The sequence below is a fragment of the Chiloscyllium punctatum genome, chromosome 5 (assembly GCF_047496795.1).
Source record: "Chiloscyllium punctatum isolate Juve2018m chromosome 5, sChiPun1.3, whole genome shotgun sequence".
Classification (NCBI taxonomy): Eukaryota; Metazoa; Chordata; class Chondrichthyes; order Orectolobiformes; family Hemiscylliidae; genus Chiloscyllium; species Chiloscyllium punctatum.
In genome coordinates, this window is record NC_092743.1 from 21269826 (window position 1) to 21290753 (window position 20928).

The following is a 20928-nucleotide window of genomic DNA, read 5'->3' on the forward strand; positions in this document are numbered from 1 at the left end:
ACAGGTGATGTGCTGTAGTTCTATGATGTGGGAGTTGGCTGATCCCATTGTGAACGGTTGCTGGAAGAACTCCGGGTCAGAATTGATGATCTGGAATCTGAGCTTCAAACATTGTGCCACATCCGGGAGGGGGAATCCTGGACGCTTTACTTCAGGAGGCAATCACACCTGATAGATTAAGTAATTCAAATTCAGTTAGTGATCAGGGACAACAGGGTGTGACTGTAAGTGAGGCAGGTAGGGGAATTCTGGGTTCAGGAGTGGATGACACTCAGCCCTTGACCTTGTCCAACAGGTACGAGATTGTTGCTCCCTGTATGGATGAGGAAAAGGGGTGTGGATAGGATAAGCCAGCTGACCATGGTATCATGGTGCAGAAGGCCATTCAAGAGGGGGGAGCAAAAAGACAAGCTGCTGTTATAGGAGATTCTATAATTAGGGAGACAGATAGTATCCTTTGCGAGCTGGATCAGGAGTCTTGCATGGTGTGTTACCTGCCCCATGCCAGGGTGCAGGATATCTTCGACTGGCTTGAAAGGATACTGGAGCAGGAGGGAGAAGATCTAGCTGTGGTCCACATTGGCACTAACAATATAGACAAGGCTAGGAAGTAGGACCTGTTTGGGGAATATCAAGCACTAGGAAGAAAATTGAAGAGCCAATCCTTTGGGATCATAATCTCTGGATTACTGCCTAAGCCATGTGCTAATTGGCATAGGAATAAGAAAATTAGGAAAGTAAACATGTGGCTAAGAGATTGGTGTGGGAAAGAGGGATTTCATTTCATGGGACATTAGCATTCAGGAAACGTATCAAAGAAAAAGACACAGCCGATAAAGTGGCCAACAGCAGTGGGAAATCAGAACATTAGGAAGCCTATAAAAATAAACAGAGGATAACAAAGAGAGAAATAAGGAAGGAGTGGATCAAATATGAAGGCAGGCTTGCCAGTAGTACAAGAAATGATAGTCAAAGTTACTTTCAATACATAAGAAATAAACGAGAGGTAAAAGTAGACATTGGGCCACTCCAAACTGATGCAGGAAGGCTAGTGATGGGAGATAAGGAAATAGCTGAAGAACTTAACAAGTATTTTGCGTCAGTCTTCGCAGTGGAAGACATGAGTAATATCCCAGCAATTAAGGAGAGTTGGGGGCAGAGTTGAGTATGGTAGCCATTACAAAAGAGAAAGTGCTAGAAAAACTAAAAGGTCTAAAATTGATAAATCTCCTGGTCCCGATGGGCTACATCCGAGAGTCCTGAGGGAGGTGGCTGAGGAAACAGCGGAGGCGTTGGTTGTGATCTTTCAAAAATCACTGGAGTCAGGGAAAGTCCCAGATAATTAGAAAATTAATTACCGCTTGTTCAAGAAAGGGTCGAGACAAAAGATGGACAATTATAGGCCCATTAGCCTAACCTTGGTTGTTGGCAAAATTCCAAAATCCATCGTTAAGGATGAGATTTCTAAATTTTTAAGAAGTGCTGTGTCGGATTAGAACAAGTCAGCATGGATTTAGTAAGGGGAGGTCGTGCCTGACAAACCTGTTAGAAGTTTTGAAGAGGGAGCAAGTAGGTTAGACCAGGGAAACCCAGTGGATGTTATCTATCTAGACTTCCAAAAGGCCTCTGAAAAGGTGCCTCATGGGAGGCTGCTAAGTGAGATGAGGGCCCACGGTGTTCAAGATGAGTTACTGGCATGTATTGAGGATTGGCTGTCTGACAGAAGGCAAAGAGTTAGGATAAAAGGTTCTTTTTTAGAATGGCAGCTGGTGACTAGTGGTGTCCCGCAGTGTTCAGTGATGGGGCCGCAACTTTATATATTAATGATCTGGATGAAGGGACTGGGGGCATTCTGGTGAAGTTTACTGATGATACAACGTTAGATGGATAGGCAGGTAGTACTGAGGAGGTGGGGAGGCTGCAGAAAGATTTAGACAGTTTAGGAGAATGGTCCAAGAAATGGCTGATGAAATTCAACGCGAGCAAATGTGAGGTCTTGGAAAAAATAATACAGGCATGGACTATTTTCTAAATGAGGAGAAAATTCATAAAGCTGAAGTACAAAGGGAGGTGGGAGTGCTAGTCTAGGATTCTCTAAAAGTTAACTTGCAAGTTGAGTCCATGATTAATAAAGCAAATGTAATGTTGTCATTTATCTCAAAGAGGGTTGGAATATAAAAGAAGCGATGTGCTTCTGAGACTTTATAAAGCTCTAGTTAGGCTCCATTTAGAATACTGTGTCCAATTTTGGGTCCCACACCTCAGAAAGGACATACTGGCACTGAAGCATGTCCAGTGGAGATTCACATGGATGATCCCTGGAATGGCTGAGGATCCAGGGATGTATTCATTAGAGTTTAGAAGATTGAGGGGTGATCTAATAGAAACTTAGAAGATAATGCATAGCTTAGAAAGGATGAATGCTGGGAAGTCGTTTCCATTAGGCAGGGAGACTAGGAACCATGGGCACAGTCTAATTAGAGGGGGTCAATTTAGAACAGAAATAAGGAGACATTTCTTCAGCCAGAGAGTGGTGGGCCTGTGGAATTCATCGCCATGGAGCACAGTGGAGGCTGAGACATAAAATATCTTCAAGGCAGAGATTGATAAATTCTTGATCTCGCAAGGAATTAAGGGCTACGGGGAGAGTGTGGGTAAGTGGCATTGAAATGCCCATCAGTCATGATTAAATGGCAAAGTGGACTCGATGGGCCGAATAGCCTTACTTCCACTCCTACGTCTTCTGGTCTTATTTTCCCATATCCATTGGTTTCCTCTAGTTTTCTCCCACAATCCAGGGTGAGTGGACTAGACATGGGAAATGCAGGGTTACAAGGATAGGGTGGGGATCCTCTTCGGAGGGTCGATGCAGACTTGATGGCAAATGGCCTCTTTTTTTACTTTTAGGAGCAGGAAGGATTCTATGATTCCATAAAATCTTTAGATTTAAAACTCATAAAATTGTTCACAATTGCTACAGCACAGGAGGCGGCCATTTGACCCATCATGCCTCCATTGGTTCTATTACCTTGTATTAATCTCCTGCCTTTCCCCATATTTCTGCTCACCATTTCTATCCCTTGAATGCCTCAATTGAATCTGCCTCCACCATATTTCCAGGCGGCATTCACTCAGTGAAAAAGTATTTTTCTCACATCACCTTTGCTTCTTTTGTACATCACTTGAAATTTACGCCCTTTCATTCTTGTTTACTTTTAGGAGCAGGAGCAGGTTATCCCCAATTACTCTGTTCAGCCCACTCATTATTTTGAAAACTTCTGTCAAATCTCCTCTCAACCTTTTTCTCTCCAAAGAGAACAGTTCTAAACTCTTCAATATATCTTCATAATGGAAGCTTCTCATTCTTGGAACTATTCTTGTGAAATGCTTCTGCACTGTCTCCAATGCATTCTCATCTTTCCTATAATGTGGTACCCACAACTGTACATAAGACTCTAGCTGAGGTCTCACTAGTGTCTCGCACAAGTTCAACATCACGTTGTACCCTGTGCCTCCATTAATAAAGTAGAAAAGTTCACCTACTGAAGTTAAAATAACTGGATTATCCTTACAACCATCATTGAACAAGGTTGTAATGTTTCCAGAAAAGACTGAAAGATTATAGTCAGTGTTCCCGCAATTTCTGCCCTTACTGCCTTCAATCCTTGTAGGCCTGATAGCAAACAATGATGTGTGGAGTTTGCACATTCTCCCCGTGTCTGCGTGAGTTTCCTCCAGGTGGTCCGGTTTCCTCCCACAGTCCAAAAATGTGCAGGTTAGGTGAATTGGCCATGATAAATTGCCCGTAGTGTTAGGTGAAGGGGTAAATGTAGGGGAATGGGTCTGGGTGGGTTGCTCTTTGGTGTGAACTTGTTGGGCTGAAGGGCCTGTTTCCACACTGTAAGTAATCTAATCTAATCTAAAAAAATGATAAAACGGAATACAGGAAAGAGATTGAGTGCTTAGCAGCACTTTACTAAGCAGTGCTTAGTAAAGACAACAATCTTTCCATCAAGGTCAGCAAAATGAAGCAGCTGATCATTGACTTCATCAATGGTGCTGAGGTGGAGATGGCCCAGAGCATCAAGTTCCTGGGAGTGATGATCATCAACCATCTGCTCTGGCCCACCCACTTCAATGCGATGGTCAAGAAAGCACAACGATGCCTTTACTTCCTCAGGACATGAAGGAAATTCGGCATGTCTTACCAGTTTTGACAGATACAACTTAGAAAGCATCCTATTTGGATGCATCAAAGCATGGTATGGCAACTGCTCTTCCCAAGACTGCAATAAACGAGAGACAGGCAGAAACACAACCCACTTTATCATGTAAACCAGCATTCAATGACATTCAATGACTTCATCTATACTTCCTGCTGCCTTTGGAAAGTAACCAACATAATCAAAGGCCCCTCCCACTCCGGTTATATTCTCTTCCACTGGGCAGAAGATATAGAACTTTGAATACATGTACAAACAGGTTCAAGAACAGCTTCTTCCCCCCTTTTATCAGACTTTTGAACAGACCTCTCAAGTGTTAATGCTGATTTCTCTCTCTGTACCTTCTCTGTGGCTGTAACATTCTATTCTGGACTCTGTCCTGCTGCGATCTGCCTGTAGAACACGCAAAACAACACTTTTCACTGTATCTCGGTACATGATAACAATCAATCAAATCAAATCATGTCAAAATCCTTGGATGCATCTCATCTGGTCCCAATTCTTCTGTCTACTTTAAGTACGAACAATCTATCCAAGACATCTTCCTTATTAAATTTGAACCTTTCTAGTGACAAGAGTTTCCACGTCTGTCACTATGGCCTGGGCAACATCCTCCTCTTTCATGAAGACAGAGGCGAAGTATTCATTTGACACCTCAGCCATGCCATTTGAGTAAATCCCTTTATACTCTCTGATCGGCCCTATTCTTCCTTTAACCATTCTCTTATTGTTTCTGTGGCCATAGAAGAGTCTGAGACTGCCCTTTAAGTTAAATACTAGTCTTTTCTCATTGTTCCTCTTTGCTTTCCTTTTTTGCTTTTTACCTCCCGTCTAAATCTTTGGTGTTCCTGTTGATTCTTAATTGTATTTTCTGCCTTATAGCCTTCATAAGCACTTCTCCTTTTCAATGTTAAATTTTATCTTCTTTGTCATCCAGGGAACTCTGGATTTATTCGTCTTACCTTTTCCATTAGAGGGAATAAACCTAACTGTACCCAAACGACCTGCTCTTCGAAGGTAGTCTATTGTGGAGACAGCATTTTTCTCACCAAACTCTTGGTCCAATCAATCTTGCTCAGCTCTGTTCTTGCCCCATTAACGTCAGCTGTCTGCCAGATGAGTTCTCTTTCTCTGGATTGTTGCATGGCAGTCTCCATCCTGAACCTATGATACAATGATCACTGTTTCCTAAATATTCCTGTACGGAGACTTGATCCACTTGGACCATTTCATTTCCAAGGACCAACAATACATCCTCCCTTGGTGGATTAGATACATCCTGCTGTCGGAAACATTCCCGATACAATCCAGGAACACTTGCCCCTCAATGCCCTTTCCAGTATCAGTAACCTAATCTATATGTGCTTAAATGAAGACCCTCATTATAACTTCTCTATAGTGTTGGCATTTCTTTGCAGATTCGTTCATCTATATCCTTTCCATTGGTTGGTGGTCTATATGTAATGCACCCTTTTTATTCCATAGGTCTCGCCAAATTGACTCTGTCCTCGAATTCTCTGCAGCTTTTTTTTCCATAACGGCAATGCTCTCAGCATCTGTAACTCCCCAGTCTTAATTACTCTACACTATGCATTTACATTAGTTCTGTTACGGATTTTATTTTTGCTTTCCTCCTGTGGCTTCACCTTATAATGCTGGCTACATCCCTGAGTATTTCACAAGGCTTAGTGATAACCTCTACTTTTTTTTTATTGGTACTCCCTTGTCAAATTAGTTTAAAAGCTACCTAAATGCCAAATTTCATTAAAACAAATTTTCTAAGTTGATTTTGCACAAGCAGGAATAAGGTGTGACACTGGAAAAGCACAGCAAGTCAGGTAGCATCTGAGGAGCAGGACAGTCGACACTTCGGGCATAGGCTCTTCATCAGGAATGCTGGCTATATCCCTGAGTATTTTGCAAGGCTTGGTGATAGTCTCTACGACATTCCTGATGAAGGGTGTATGCCTGAAATGTTGACTCTCCTGCTCCTCAGATGCTGCCTGGCCTGCTGTACTTTTTCCAGCGCCACACATTTTGACTCTGAAACCCAGCATCTGCAGTGCTAACTTTCTCCAGGAATAATATTACTTCATTTTCTCTTTCAAAATATGTTGTATCACTTTCTATTCAACTGGCACTCCTAATAAGATCCTGAGATACAGTTTCTAATTATTCTGAAATTTGTTCCTGTGGGGTCACACACTAGAGCTTACTCTTTTAGCTGAACAATTTACCTAAAATATAACTCACGCTCATCACTGCATTCAGCAACTCCATCATTTCACATCAGTTCAAAACTATTCAAAAGTTCCTTCAAAATATCGGTGCAGTTTTTTTTGGATCACCATTCAGTCCTCTCAAGGGTTCCACCTCACTTCTAACAAAATTTCTTACTTATAAAATACTTTACTGTTCCTTTAATGTGAAAAGCAATCCTCATAATCATCAGTTTTCTCAACCCAATCACAGTCTCATGCACTTCAAGCTTCAAGGGGTCCCAAACACACCATTGGCTGGAATATCCTGTTTACAAAGGAATGAAACTTTCACAATCATCCCATTTGAGGATCTATAAGGAAATGATGCGGGCTTTTTAAACAAAATGCCTGAATATTTACCAGAGAGTAGATAAGGCTGCAAGGTAGCACAATGCAATCAGCTATGCTTGAAAGGGACAGAGAATGCTGCAGAAACTCAACTCAATTCTGGCAACATCTAGCAGACCTGCTGAGTTTCTCCAGCATTTTCAATGTTTGTTTCAGGTTTTCAGCATCCACAGTACTTTGCTTTTATTCGATCTATAGTTGATACTGATAATCATGACACAGGATTCGCTCACCTGACCAGGAAGCTGTGTGTTTTCAGGCAAGGGACTAAATCAAAAATATGTGCAGCAGTGCAATTCACCTACCTAATGGAAGGCCCAGGATAACCAAATAATCAGACCAGAGTGGGATTAAAGGAAGTGCAGTGTTTTGACTCTACCCAGACAGGAATATAAACAGAGAGCTCAAACGTCAGAAAACAGTTCAAAGTTAACTTCATTTCAGACATTGAAACATTTGTCATTCACTTTTATAAAGATCACTTAGAGGGATAAATATGATGTAAAAGATAAGTTCACACCACAAGATGAGATCAGCTTAGCATATTACCTACTGAAGGGAAAGATGCAGGTACCACCTCCACTTTAGCTTGATCAGTTAGTCCCTCAGGGACAGAGTCAGAAGTCACACCTCACCAGGTTACAGTCCAATATGTTTATGTGAAATCACAAGGTTTTGGTGCGCTGCTTCTTTTTCAGGCGACTTTATAGAACGTAGAACATAGAACAATACAGCATAAAACAGGCCCTTCGACCCACGATGTTGTGCCGAACTTCTAACCTAGATTAAGCACCCATCCATGTACCTATCCAAATGCCGCTTAAAGGTCGCCAATGATTCTGACTCTACCACTCCCACGGGCAGCGCATTCCATGCCCCCACCACTCTCTGGGTAAAGAACCCACCCCTGACATCTCCCCTATACCTTCCACCCTTCACCTTAAATTTATGTCCCCTTGTAACACTCTGTTGTACCCGGGGAAAAAGTTTCTGACTGTCTACTCTATCTATTCCTCTGATCATCTTATAAACCTCTATCAAGTCACCCCTCATCCTTCGCCGTTCCAACGAGAAAAGGCCGAGAACTCTCAACCTATCCTCGTACGACCTACTCTCCATTCCAGGCAACATCCTGGTAAATCTTCTCTGCACCCTCTCCAAAGCTTCCACATCTTTCCTAAAGTGAGGCGACCAGAACTGCACACAATACTCCAACTGTGGCCTAACCAAAGTCCTGTACAGCTGCAACATCACTTCACGACTCTCCCTCTGCTAATGAACGATAATACTCCATAGGCCTTCTTACAAACTCTATCCACCTGAGTGGCAACCTTCAAAGATCTATGTACATAGACCCCAAGATCCCTCTGTTCCTCCACCTGACTAAGAACCCTACCATTAACCCTGTATTCCGCATTCTTATTTGTTCTTCCAAAATGGACAACCTCACACTTGACAGGGTTGAACTCCATCTGCCACTCCTCAGCCCAGCTCTGCATCATATCTAAGTCCCTCTGCAGCCGACAACAGCCCTCCTCACTGTCCACAACTCCACCTATCTTCGTATCATCTGCAAATTTACTGACCCACCCTTCGACTCCCTCATCTAAGTCATTAATAAAAATTACAAACAGCAGAGGACCCAGAACTGATCCCTGCGGAACTCCACTTGTAACTGGGCTCCAGGCTGAATATTTACCATCTACCACCACTCTCTGCCTTCGACCGGTTAGCCAGTTTTCTATCCAATTGGCCAAATTTCCCTCTATCCCATGCCTCCTGACTTTCCGCATAAGCCTACCATGGGGAACCTTATCAAATGCCTTACTAAAATCCATGTACACTACATCCACTGCTCTACCCTCATCCACATGCTTGGTCACCTCCTCGAAGAATTCAATAAGACTTGTAAGGCAAGACCTACCCTTCACAAATCCGTGCTGGCTGTCCCTAATCAAGCAGTGTCTTTCCAGATACTCGTAAATCCTATCCCTCAGTACCCTTTCCATTACTTTGCCTACCACAGAAGTAAGACTAACTGGCCTGTAATTCCCGGGGTTATCCCTATTCCCTTTTTTGAACAGGGGCACAATATTCGCTACTCTCCAGTCCCCTGGTACCACCCCCGTTGCCAGTGAAGACGAGAAGATCATTGCCAACGGTACTGCAATTTCCTCTCTTGCTTCCCACATAATCCTAGGATATATCCCGTCAGGCCCGGGGGACTTGTCTATCCTCAAGTTGTTCAAAATGTCCAACACATCTTCCTTCCTAACAGGTATCTCTTCTAGCTTAACAGTCCGTTTCACACTCTCCTCTTCAACAATACGGTCCCTCTCGTTCGTAAATACTGAAGAGAAGTACTTGTTCAAGACCTCTCCTATCTCTTCCGACTCAATACACAGTCTCCCACTACTGTCCTTGATCGGACCTACCCTCGTTCTCGTCATTCTCAGGTTTCTCACATACTCATAAAATGCCTTGGGGTTATCCTTGATCCTATCCGCCAAGGATTTTTCATGCCCTCTCTTAGCTCTCCTAAACCCTTTCTTCAGGTCCCTTCTGGCTATCCTGTATCCCTCCACTGCTCTGTCTGAACCCTGTTTCCTCAACCTTATGTAAGCCTCCTTCTTCCTCTTTACTAGACATTCAACCTCCCTCGTCAACCAAGGCTCCCTCACACGACCATTTCTTTCCTGCCTGATAGGTACATACATATCATGGACACGTCGTATCTGCTCTTTGAAAAAGTTCCACATTTCCACCACATCCTTCCCTGACAGCCTATGCTCCTCAAATCCTGTCTTACAGCATCATAATTTCCCTTCCCCCAATTATAAAATCTACCTGGTTGTGCGCACCTATCTCTCTCCATAACCAAGGTGAAAGTCACAGAATTGTGGTCACCATCACCAAAATGTTCATCCACTAACAAGCCCACCACTTGTCCCGATTCATTACCAAGTACCAAATCCAATATGGCCTCCCCTCTGGTTGGACAATCTACATACTGCGTTAGAAAAGCTTCCTGGACACACTGCACAAACACCGCCCCATCCAATCTACTTGATCTGAAGAGCTTCCAATCAATATTTGGGAAGTTGAAGTCGCCCATGACTACGACCCTGTGGCTTCTGCACCTTTCCAAAATCTGTCTCCCAATCTGTTTCTCCACATCTCTGCTGCTATTGGGGGGCCTATAGTAAACACCCAACAAGGTGACTGCACCTTTCCTATTTCTGACTTCAACCCATACTACCTCCAGAGACAGGTCCCCCTCAAACTTCCTTTCTGCAGCCGTTATACCATTTGTAATTAGCAATGCCACCCCCCCCCCTCCTTTTTTACCACCCTCCCTAATCTTACTGAAACATCTGTAACCAGAAACCTCCAACAGCCATTCCTGTCCCTCATCTATCCATGTTTCCGTGATGGCCACAACATCGTAGTCCCAGGTACCGATCCACGCCTTAAGTTCACCCACCTTATTTCTGATACTCCTTGCGTTGAAGTATACGCACTTGAGCCCTTCTCTGTGTCCGCAAGTTGTCCCTGTCAGTGCTACCTTCTCCACAGCCTCCCTACAGTCTTGGGCATCCTGACACACAGCTAGCTTACTTGTTGGACTACAAGTCCGGATCCCATCCCCCTGCCAAATTAGTTTAAACCCCCCCCCCCCCGAAGAGTGCTAGCAAACCTACCCCCCAGGATATTGGTGCCCTTCTGGTTCAGGTGCAACCCGTCCTGTTTGTACAGGTCCCACCTTCCCCAGAATGCAGTCCAATTGTCCAAATATCTGAAGCCCTCCCTCCTACACCATCCTTGCAGCCACGTGTTCAACTGCACTCTCTCCCTATTCTTTGCCTCACTGTCACATGGCACCGGCAACAACCCAGAGATGACGACTCGGTCTGTCCTAGCTTTTAGCTTCCAGCCTAACTCCTTGAGCTCTTGAATGACCTCCCCACCCCTCTTCCTACCTATGTCGTTGGTGCCAATGTGTACCATGACTTCTGGCTGCACACCCTCCCCCTTAAGGATTCTGAAGACACGGTCCGAGACGTCTCGGACCCTAGCACCCGGGAGGCAACAAACCATCCGAGAGTCTCGCCCATGTCCACAGAACCGCCTGTCCGTCCCTCTAACTAGAGAGTCCCCTATAACTAGCGCTCTCCTCCTCTCCCCCTTTCCCTTCTGAGTCTCAGAGCCACAGACCCCTTCACTGCAGCTTACACCTGCAAGGCTGTCAACCCCAACAGTTTCCAAAGCTGTATACTTATTTTTTAGGGGTACGACCACAGGGGAACCCTGCACTGCCTGCTTCTTCCCCTTCCCACCTCTAACTGTTACCCAGCTACCTCTGTTCTCCGACGTAACTATGTCCCTGTAGCTTCTATCAATCACCCTCTTTCACCTAATGAAGGAGCAGTGCTCCAAAAGCTTGGTGATTTCAAATAAACCTGTTGGACTCTAACCTGGTGTCATGGGACTGCTGACTTTATCCACACTGGCAACTCCACCTCAGGGAAAGGGTAAAGCAAAGTCTATGTGCAAAATATCTACTCTCCATCAATGACCAGAGTTGGTGCTTATGGGGATGAACATTTCCTTCCCAGAGGATGCACATGGTGAAAATTATGTTTTGTTATCTGCTTGACATTTATAAAAACTATAATAATCTATCAATAGGGGTTAATGATCATCACGACAGAGCCTTAACAATGTCCAACAGCTGATCGATGCCTAGTTAGTTTATTCCTTCTAACTACCAACAGAATGACACAAAACAACACATGGTATATTCCAGTTAGTTAGAGAACAATGACCACTCTGTTTGAACCCCAATACCTTACCTTGCTTACTTATATATCTGACAGGATCTTTATGGATAAAATACCTGCTGTGGGAGTAGCTAGTGACATGAAGATTTAAGGTGATTAGGAAGGGGACATATGAGTAAAATGGTTTTCATCCAGAGGGTGGTGGGTGACTGGAATTTGTTGCTTGGTTTCATGGTTGACGCAGCAAGCCTCAACATCCAGAAAAGGTACTTGAATCTGCAGCTGTAACCTTTGAGGATAGGGAAAAAGTATCGGAGCTGAGTGAAATAGCAGCAGAATGGCTAGATTTTTTTTTTGTAGTCAGCACACATGCGATGGGCTGAAAGGGCACTTTGTGTTGTAACTTTTTTATAGTTCTATGGAAATCAGAAGGCACAAAAGAAGAATTAAACAGGAGAGTACGAAATAACCCTATCATTTTAAAGATACTGCTCTCTGATCTACCATTAAATCTAGCAGTAGTTTATTAATAATCAACATACAAGCAAACCTAAATCATTGAAAGTAATATCTTAACTGAGTAATAACTGAAACTATGATTTGATTCAGTTCAATTTCCTTTACAGAAGATTGCCAGTTAAGATTTACTTTAATAAATATATGAAAGAATACATTTTCCAGTGAGTCAGCAATCAAATTGCTTTGGCATATTCTGAGAGCATGCAAAAAAAGGCCATTCAAACACGAAGAGCAGAACGTTATAGGTTAGATAGGGCAGCATGGTGACACAGTGGCTAGCACTGCTGCCTCACAGCGCCAGAGACCCGGGTTCAATTCCCCCCTCAGGCGACTGTCTGTGTGGAATTTGCACATTCTCCCTGTGTCTGCGTGGGTTTTCTCCGGGTACTCCAGTTTCCTCCCACAGTCCAAAAATGTGCAGGTTAGGTGAATTGGCCATGCTAAATTGCCCATAGTGTTAGGTGCAGGGGTAAATGTAGGGAATGGGTCTGGGTGGGTGTGCTTTGGCGAGTCGGTGTGAACTTGTTGGGCTGAAGGGCCTGTTTCCACACTGTAAGTAACCTAAGATGCAGGGTTTATAGAAGCGAAGCTGAATCAGAATTATTGGTAATATTTGTTAAAAGAATGCAATTGTCACAGTGTGAAATTCTGTTTACGTGAAGCAACCCTCTTCTGTGATGGTCAATGCCAAACAACCAAAGTAAGCAAAATGGTTAATGCTTTTTGAAATACGAACTTTTTGACTCTTCACAACTTCAAGATATTTATACTTAAGCTGTAAATGTAAAGGTGTGGCGTGCAGCAGAGATTTTTAATTGCACGTATTTACGTCAGCATAGAGATTCATTACGGGACTGTTAACATATGGAATTGGAGGCACCTATTGACATGGGCAGAGAAGCCATTAGGAATCAAGAGTGAAGACAGTATGCTGATGTTGTCAGAACATGACTAGTGGTGTTCCCAAGGAACCTGTACTTCAACGTTTTATATTGATTCCTTCCTTCAAATCGCTTCTGGAGAGCCATCTACTCATGTTGGCCATGACAGTAAGTGAAGTGGCACAGTAAATAGTACACATAAAAGCAGAGTTGTGAAGAAAAGTTGATAGATTAAGTAAGTGGACAAAACCGTGACAATAGGGTTAAATGAGGAGATGTGTATAGTCATCCATTTCAGATGTTTATCCATCTTCTTCTCAAAATGATTAATTGACACAGCATTGCGCGCTTTTGCTAAATTCCTGTTCCACATATGCATCACTCTTCAGATTTTGATCAAGTCTCAGTTAATGCTGGCTAGTCTTTGCATCAACTTGTTTTGTGATCACAGACCAAGTTAATTAGCTTATGAATGTTTTAAAAATAAATCTGGATTATTTTCCACTCATTTCAGTGATTCCTTTTTTATAGATAAGATAAATTAGATCAGAGATCACTGCCCTTGTCTAAACTATCTTTGAATCATCGGTGGGAACAATTTTGAACTTTGCAGCCCCGATAAAAACCTGGCAGACCACATTACCAGCCTTTGAGAGTTTGCCCTTTGTTCTTCCATTGATTTCAATTGGATGGAAATTGGAAGGTTTAACAACAGATGGTCTCGATACTTTTCCTTTTGTACTTGTTCCAATAAACTTCCATTCATGTTTCTGGCTTCAAATTACTCCCCATTTATCAATATTAAAATCCAACTCCATTCACAAGCCACGTATTGTTACCAATTGTTTGCTTACTTGAAAGCAGCTATATGACAATAAATTGTACTTTTGGCTCAAATGATGCTTTTTAAGTGGAAATATATTCTATCAATAACACTGATCCACATAGAGTAATTGTATTATTACACTAAAATGTTAGTCAATGAACAAATGAAGGGGAAAGGCAGAGTTATGACCCAAGTTAATTTGATAATCACTTCATGATGAGTAGAACCTGTTAGGATAATCGACTGAAACTAATTTCATTTAGGGATATGGGTTTCCCACTTAATTATTCTGTAACATGAAAGCAATACAAGGATAGAACTTAAACAATGTCTTTCTGGAATTGTGACAAGCTTTCTTTACAGCGCCATAAATACAATATTTAAATAATAAAATTGGTAAATAAGTGCTTTTTGTCTTTAATTATATAGAAGCAATTGAATACTTTCAGGTCCTGATAATATTTCAAGAATAAAATACTGCTTGCTATCTGTTTATTGCTTTACAATACGAATACAGGTCGTTCTCCTATACCACGCAGTTCGTTAATGCAAATTCACTGAAACATGAATGATGAATTGGGGATACGGCTTCTAAAGTGCAAAGTTTTAAAGCATGTATGGAGTATAATGCGATTCCAGTCCCATTAGTTTAAATGATGCCGCTATGCGATTTTCTTATAACATGGAATTGAAGGAGAACGAAAATACCGCGATGTAGCAGAACTGACTGTACTCTGTAGTTATATTTTTAAATCTACACCACTTACATTTGTATGTTTGCCAAATAATAAAAGTTCGAAGTTTCAACTTATCGGGTTCTACAAGTTGATGGTATGAAGCACGACATTACAAAATAATTTTTCATTAAACTTTTCCTGAGTCTCCATTAGCTTATTTAGCTTGTAGCTCAATGGTTAAACACAAATATTAAGACAGAGAATGACATTCTAATGAAAGGAATTCACAATATAAACAGTTGGTTTGAACAGAAATGTGTTTTGTTCCTCTTATTCAGTTTAGACCACAAAATAAAACAAAGGACAGTGAATCCTGGAAATCTGAAACGAAATTAAAATTACTGGAGAAACTCAGCATATCTGGCAATATCTGTGGAGAGAAAGCACAGCTAACATTTTGAGTCTTAAGGCTCCCTGGTCTTGAAACGTTAACTTTGTTTTTCTCTCCACAGCTGCTGCCAGACCTGCTGAATTTCTCTAGCAATTTCTGTTTTTTTTGCATTTAGATCATGGTGCCTGCTCTTTTTTTTTTAAAAATTAATTTTTTAAAATTAGATTACTTACAGTGTGGAAACAGGCCCTTCGGCCCAACAAGTCCACACCGGCCCAACAAGTCCACACCGACCCACCGAATCGCAACCCACCCAGACCCATTCCCCTACATTTACCCCTGCACCTAACACTACGGGCAATTTAGCGTGGCCAATTCACCTAACCTGCACATTTTTGGGCTGTGGGAGGAAACTGGAGCACCCAGAGGAAACCTGCGCAGACACGGGGAGAATGTGCAAACTCCACACAGAGAGTCATCTGAGGCAGGAATTGAACCCGGGTCTCTGGCGCTGTGAGGCAGCAGTGCTAACCACTGTGCCACTGTACCGCCCACAGTGCTTGCTCCTCTTCAATGTACAATTTTTAGAGCATCACTCATTACAGAAGGGCACAAAATGTGAAAACCACTAAAAACATTTACAGCAACAGTAACAAGATCTGGCCCACTGACCTTTAATACCTACCGCTTCATTAGTGCCTGAATTGTATAGTGTTTCACTTCATATAATAAATGAGTAGCAATTTTACATGAATTTCAACATACAGAATGCGAATTTACAATATACCTTTCATTATGTCAGGGCATCCCAAAGCATTTAAATAACTAATGGAGCATTTTAAAGTCACTGTAGTAACCGAAGTAGATGCAAAAGTTCATTTACTCACAGTAGTTTTTAAACGAAAAATGAGTGTGACAATAGCCAAATAATATGTACTTATTGATGCTGGGTGAGGGAATAATTGATGGACAAGACTCCAGGAGAAGCTCCCTGCTGTTCTTTGAAAAATGTTAAGAGGAGATTTTGCATTATTCTGAGGTGGTGGATGAGACCTTGGCGTAAAATGGCAACTGAGGGCAGCACTCCCTCATTATTACAATAACTGTTCGTCACGATCACTGGTTTTAATTTCAAAAGGAAGTCAAATCATAACTTTGCTTTGTTAAAAATTTAATCAAAAGAAAACAAGAATTTCTTCCTACCTGAGCTGTTGTTTCAGTTCATTGAAACGTGGTCTTCTGCTAGGATCATATGCCCAGCATTTTGTCATGAGACTGTAGAGTGTTGGAGGGCAATTTGGAGGCATTGGCAACCGCTCACCATTTTCTATTCTACCAATTACATCATTATTTTTTACTCCTTGAAATGGTTTCACTCCATACATTAGAATTTCCCACATACAAACACCTAAAATATTAGAACAAGCATAAAGAGTAGAAAATATTTTAATTTAAATACTAAAAAAGTGCAACATAAAAGTGAGCTTTCATTACATCGGTTTGACTACAGAATTGGGCAAACTGCCCATGTCTTATGTGGCTGAACTAAAGCTGACAAGATTGGATTGAACCTAATTATTTAGCCACAGATAACAGTGGCTTAACCTTCCAAGGAGGTGCAATCATAGTCAGATTGCTACTTTGCTCCTTTTAACATGCCTTGCCTAGAAATTCTGCGTATCAGGACCAAATTTCCCATTTGGACTGAGAAATATAGCATATATTAGACGTAAGAGCAGCACAGAGTCAGTATGGAGGCTATGCTGCACCCATTTTTTTAAGCAGTAACTTCTGTTCACCAAAGTTTAAACATCCCAAACCTCTGTGAGAAGCTGCAGAGAGAATGTAAATGAGCAAGTAGGGTGACAAGTGGCTGGTGGTGAAGGGGCAGAATAGGTTGGGTTTAGAATTGGGAGTTGTTGGTTTGGCTGGGGAAGGTGGGGTAATAAGAGGTGTTGGACCATGGCAGGGAGAGGTATGGAGTTTTGCTGGGGATGGAGGGTGTATGTATTTATCAGATCAAGGAATTGGGGTCAGGCCAGGGCAGTGTCTGGGCGTCTGGAGCTCAGTAGGGAATCGGAAAAAAGTCAGTTTTATAGTGACAGCAGTTGTAATTTCTATAATTATTGCTGATTAACTATTCAGGAGAGTGAGCTGGAATGCTGCAATGTCTGCGACTCAAAGTCAGAGTTCGAGAATTTTGTGGTGATTTTAAATTGGGAGCAGCAGGGGCCAATGGAATTCAGCATGCACAGGGTGGCAGATAAACAGCAACGAGAGCAGTATGAACACATGCAGCTGTTTTGAATGAGTTAATCCAATATAGGATAGAATCAACTGGCCTGGAATGAAATCAGGGACTTTTTTGAAACTCGAAAGATTGTAAAAATCCGTAACTACCAAAAGAAGATGCTGGTCAATTGAAATTCTTAAGCTAATATGATTAAACTTTGGTTATATATCAATTGCAGGAAATATGGACAAAATTGAAGTGCTGATCAGCCACAGACTAAATAAGTGGTTGAATAGCCTCTAAATGTTTATAACAGAACAGTTTGTGAGGACAGAGGATTTTCCAGGTGGATCTTCAACAGAAAATGAAGACTTTGATAAAGGTGTTCATTTTAAAAGGGAACAGGTCAGTGCCTTAGAACAATAAACGAATGGAAACTAGAAAGTGTGTTTGAATGGTCAGCTATTTAATGTGGATTGGATCAAGGTGAGTAGGTACTCAATCTAATGGATGATGAGCTCTGACAGGGATGAACCATGAAAACAAGAAATCACTTAAGTTCAGGGCTGGGGCTAGAATGAGGATTCATGCTAAGGAAGATTTAGTTTGCTGGGCAAGGGATTAAATTCAGTTTATTATCAAATGCAAAACCATAGAGACAAGTGTATAAATCAACTCAATATTAATGATGAAGTCGTCTGCGATTTGCTGGCACTTCATCTTAGAATAGAGTGTGCAAAAGAAGAGCGAGTTCAAAGGAGGCAATTGTATTTAATTTAAACAGCAGCATGATTTATGTGAATGGAGTTAAAACAAACTTACCAAACATCCATACATCACTAGCTGAGGTAAACCGGCGGAAGTTGATCGATTCAGGAGCCATCCATTTGATGGGCAACTTCCCTTTCGAGGCTGTCAAGATAAAGATGAAAGCTCATAAACTGTATCATTTATGCCGTAGTTTCTGTATCCAATCCTGCTCATTAATTACACAATTGTGAATCTGGCCCTCAGAAAGCAAGGTAGTGCAATCCATGTGCACAATAAATGGAATGAGGTTCTGCTCAGAGTGCAATTGTAAAAATGTATTTGTAATGAGTTGGTCACAACATCAGTTTTGCCAAGTTAAGTTACCTTCCTGTTTCTGCTCACACAAGTCAAAACATAAAATCTACACCGAACCAGTGTAATTGAGAAGCAGAGAATGTAATTGATTATTGACTGGAATAGGTGTACAAGTAGCACAGTAGTTTTATTACTAACTGGGTGAGTAACCTCGAAGTCTGGACTAACAATTCAGAGACAAGAGTTCAAAATCTACAAAAGCAATTAGGAAATTTAGATTAGAGTGATAGAGTCATAGAGATGTACAGCATAGAAACAGACCCTTCGGCCCAATCCATCCATGCCAACCAGATATCCCAACCCAATCTAGTGCCACCTGCCAACACCCTGCCCATATCCCTCCAAACCCTTCCTATTCATATACCCATCCAAATGCCTTTTAAATGTTGCAATTATACCAGCCTCCACCACATCCTCTAGCAGCTCATTCCATACACGTACCACCCTCTGCGTGAAAAAGTTGCCCCTTAAGTCTCTTTTATATCTTTCCCCTCTCACCCTAAACCTATGCCCTCTAGTTCTGTATTCCCTGACCCCAGGGAAAAGACTTTGTCTATTTATCCTATCCATGCCCCTCATAATTTTGTAAACCTCTATAAGGTCACCTCTCAGCCTCTGATGCTCCAGGGAAAACAGCCCCAGCCTGTTCAGCCTCTCCCTGTAGCTAAAATTCTCCAACCGTGGCAACATCCTTGTAAATCTTTTCTGAACCCTTTCAAGTTTCACAACATCTTTCCAATAGGAAGGAGACCAGAATTGCATGCAATATTTCAACAGTGGCCTAACCAATGTCCTGTACAGCCGCAACATGACCTCCCAACTCCTGTACTCAATACTCTGATCAATAAAGGAAAGCATACCAGACGCTGCCTTCACTATTCTATCTACCTGCAACTCCACTTTCAAGGAGCTATGAACCTGCATTCCAAGGTGCCTAGGACCAACACTCCCTAGGACCTTACCATTAAGTGTATAAGTCCTGCTAAAATTTGCTTTCCCAAAATGCAGCAGCTCACATTTATCTGAATTAAACTCCATCTGCCACTTCTCAGCCCATTGGCCCAGATCCTGTTGTAATCTGAGGTAACCCTCTTTGCTGTCCACTACAACTCCAATTTTGGTGTCATCTGCAAACTTACTTACTGTACCTCTTATGCTCACATCCAAATCATTTATGTAAATGACAAAAAGTAGAGGACCCAGCACCGATCCTTGCGGCACTCCACTAGTCACAGGCCTCCAGTCTGAAAAACTACCCTCCACCACCACCCTCTGTCTTCTACCTTTGAGCTAGTTCTGTATCCAAATGGCAGGTTCTCCCTGTATTCCATGAGATTTAACCTTGCTAATCAGTCTCCCATGGGGAACCTTGTCGACACCTTACTGAAGTCCATACAGATCACATCTACTGCTCTGCCCTCATCAATCTTCTTTGTTACTTCTTCAAAAAACTCAATCAAGTTTGTGAGACATGATTTCCCACGCACAAAGCCATGCTGACTAACCCTAATCAGTCCTTGCCCTTCCAAATACATGTACAATCTGTCCCTCAGGAGTACCTCCAACAACTTGCCCACCACCGAGGTCAGGCTCACTGGTCTATAGTTCCCTGGCTTGTCCTTACCACCCTTCTTAAACAGTGGCACCACGTTTGCCAACCTCCAGTCTTCTGGTACCTCACCTGCGACTATCAATGATACAAATATCTCAGCAAGAGGCCCAGCAATCACTTCTCTGGCTTCCCACAGAGTCCTCTGGTACACCTGATCAGGTCCTGGGGATTTGTCCACCTTTGTGCATTTCAAGACATCCAGCACTTCCTCCTCTGTAATCTGACATTTTGCAAGACGTCACCATCTATTTCCCTACAGTCTATATCTTCCATATCCTTTTCCACAGTAAATACTGATACAAAATATTCATTTAGTATCTCCCCCATTTTCTGTGGCTCCACACAAAGGCCGCCTTGCTAATCTTTGAGGGGCTCTATTCTCTCCCTAGTTACCCTTTGTCCTTAATATATTTGTAAAACCCCTTTGGATTCTCCTTAATTCTATTTGCCAAAGCTATCTCATGTCCCCGTTTTTCCCTCCTGATTTGAAATAAATGTATAATTTTTTAAACAAGTTCATGGGTGTGACTATCACTGGTTAGACCAGCATTTACTGTTCATTCTAATTGCTCAAGAAAGTGGTGATGACCGGGCTTCTTGAAACACTGGAGTCCTTGGGGTGTAGGGACATAGTCCCTTGTAAGGGAGTGGCAGGGCTTAGATGCTGTTTCACACAAGGAACAACGATTAAGTTCCAAGTTATGTTGCTGTGAGATTTAGAAAGGAACTTGCACGTTGTGACATTCCTCTGCCGCTGCTGCCCTTGCCCTTGGAGATGACAGAATCTGCAGGTCTGGAATCTGTCGAAGAAGCCTTGATTAGTTATTGCAGTGCATTTTGTAGATAGTGCACAACTGCTACTGTATATCAGTAGTGAAGGGAGTGATTGTTCAACATGGTGGATGGTATCAGGAGTCAATTCCACTCTATTTCTTCTTAGACCAGATGAGACTCAGGTTTGTTATAAGTTTATTCATGCATGCACGGGTGAAGTACACGTCAAGAAAATAGCATACAACTCAAACCTTCATCACAAGATCAAAGATTTTAT

The 20928-nt window shown here is 42.2% G+C and overlaps 1 protein-coding gene across 23 annotated transcripts in view; it reads right to left on the reverse strand.

Annotated features, from left to right (window-relative positions):
- LOC140476938 (focal adhesion kinase 1) overlaps positions 1–20928 on the reverse strand; it is a 556498-nt gene that overhangs the window by 90204 nt on the left and 445366 nt on the right. For all 23 annotated transcript variants that reach the window (XM_072569910.1, XM_072569911.1, XM_072569912.1 and 20 more), the window contains 2 exons: positions 17963–18052; positions 16111–16315 (listed from right to left, as the gene is read on the reverse strand). In XM_072569910.1, coding sequence (XP_072426011.1) covers positions 16111–16315; positions 17963–18052 — 295 coding nt within the window. The remainder of the gene's footprint in view (positions 1–16110; positions 16316–17962; positions 18053–20928) is intronic.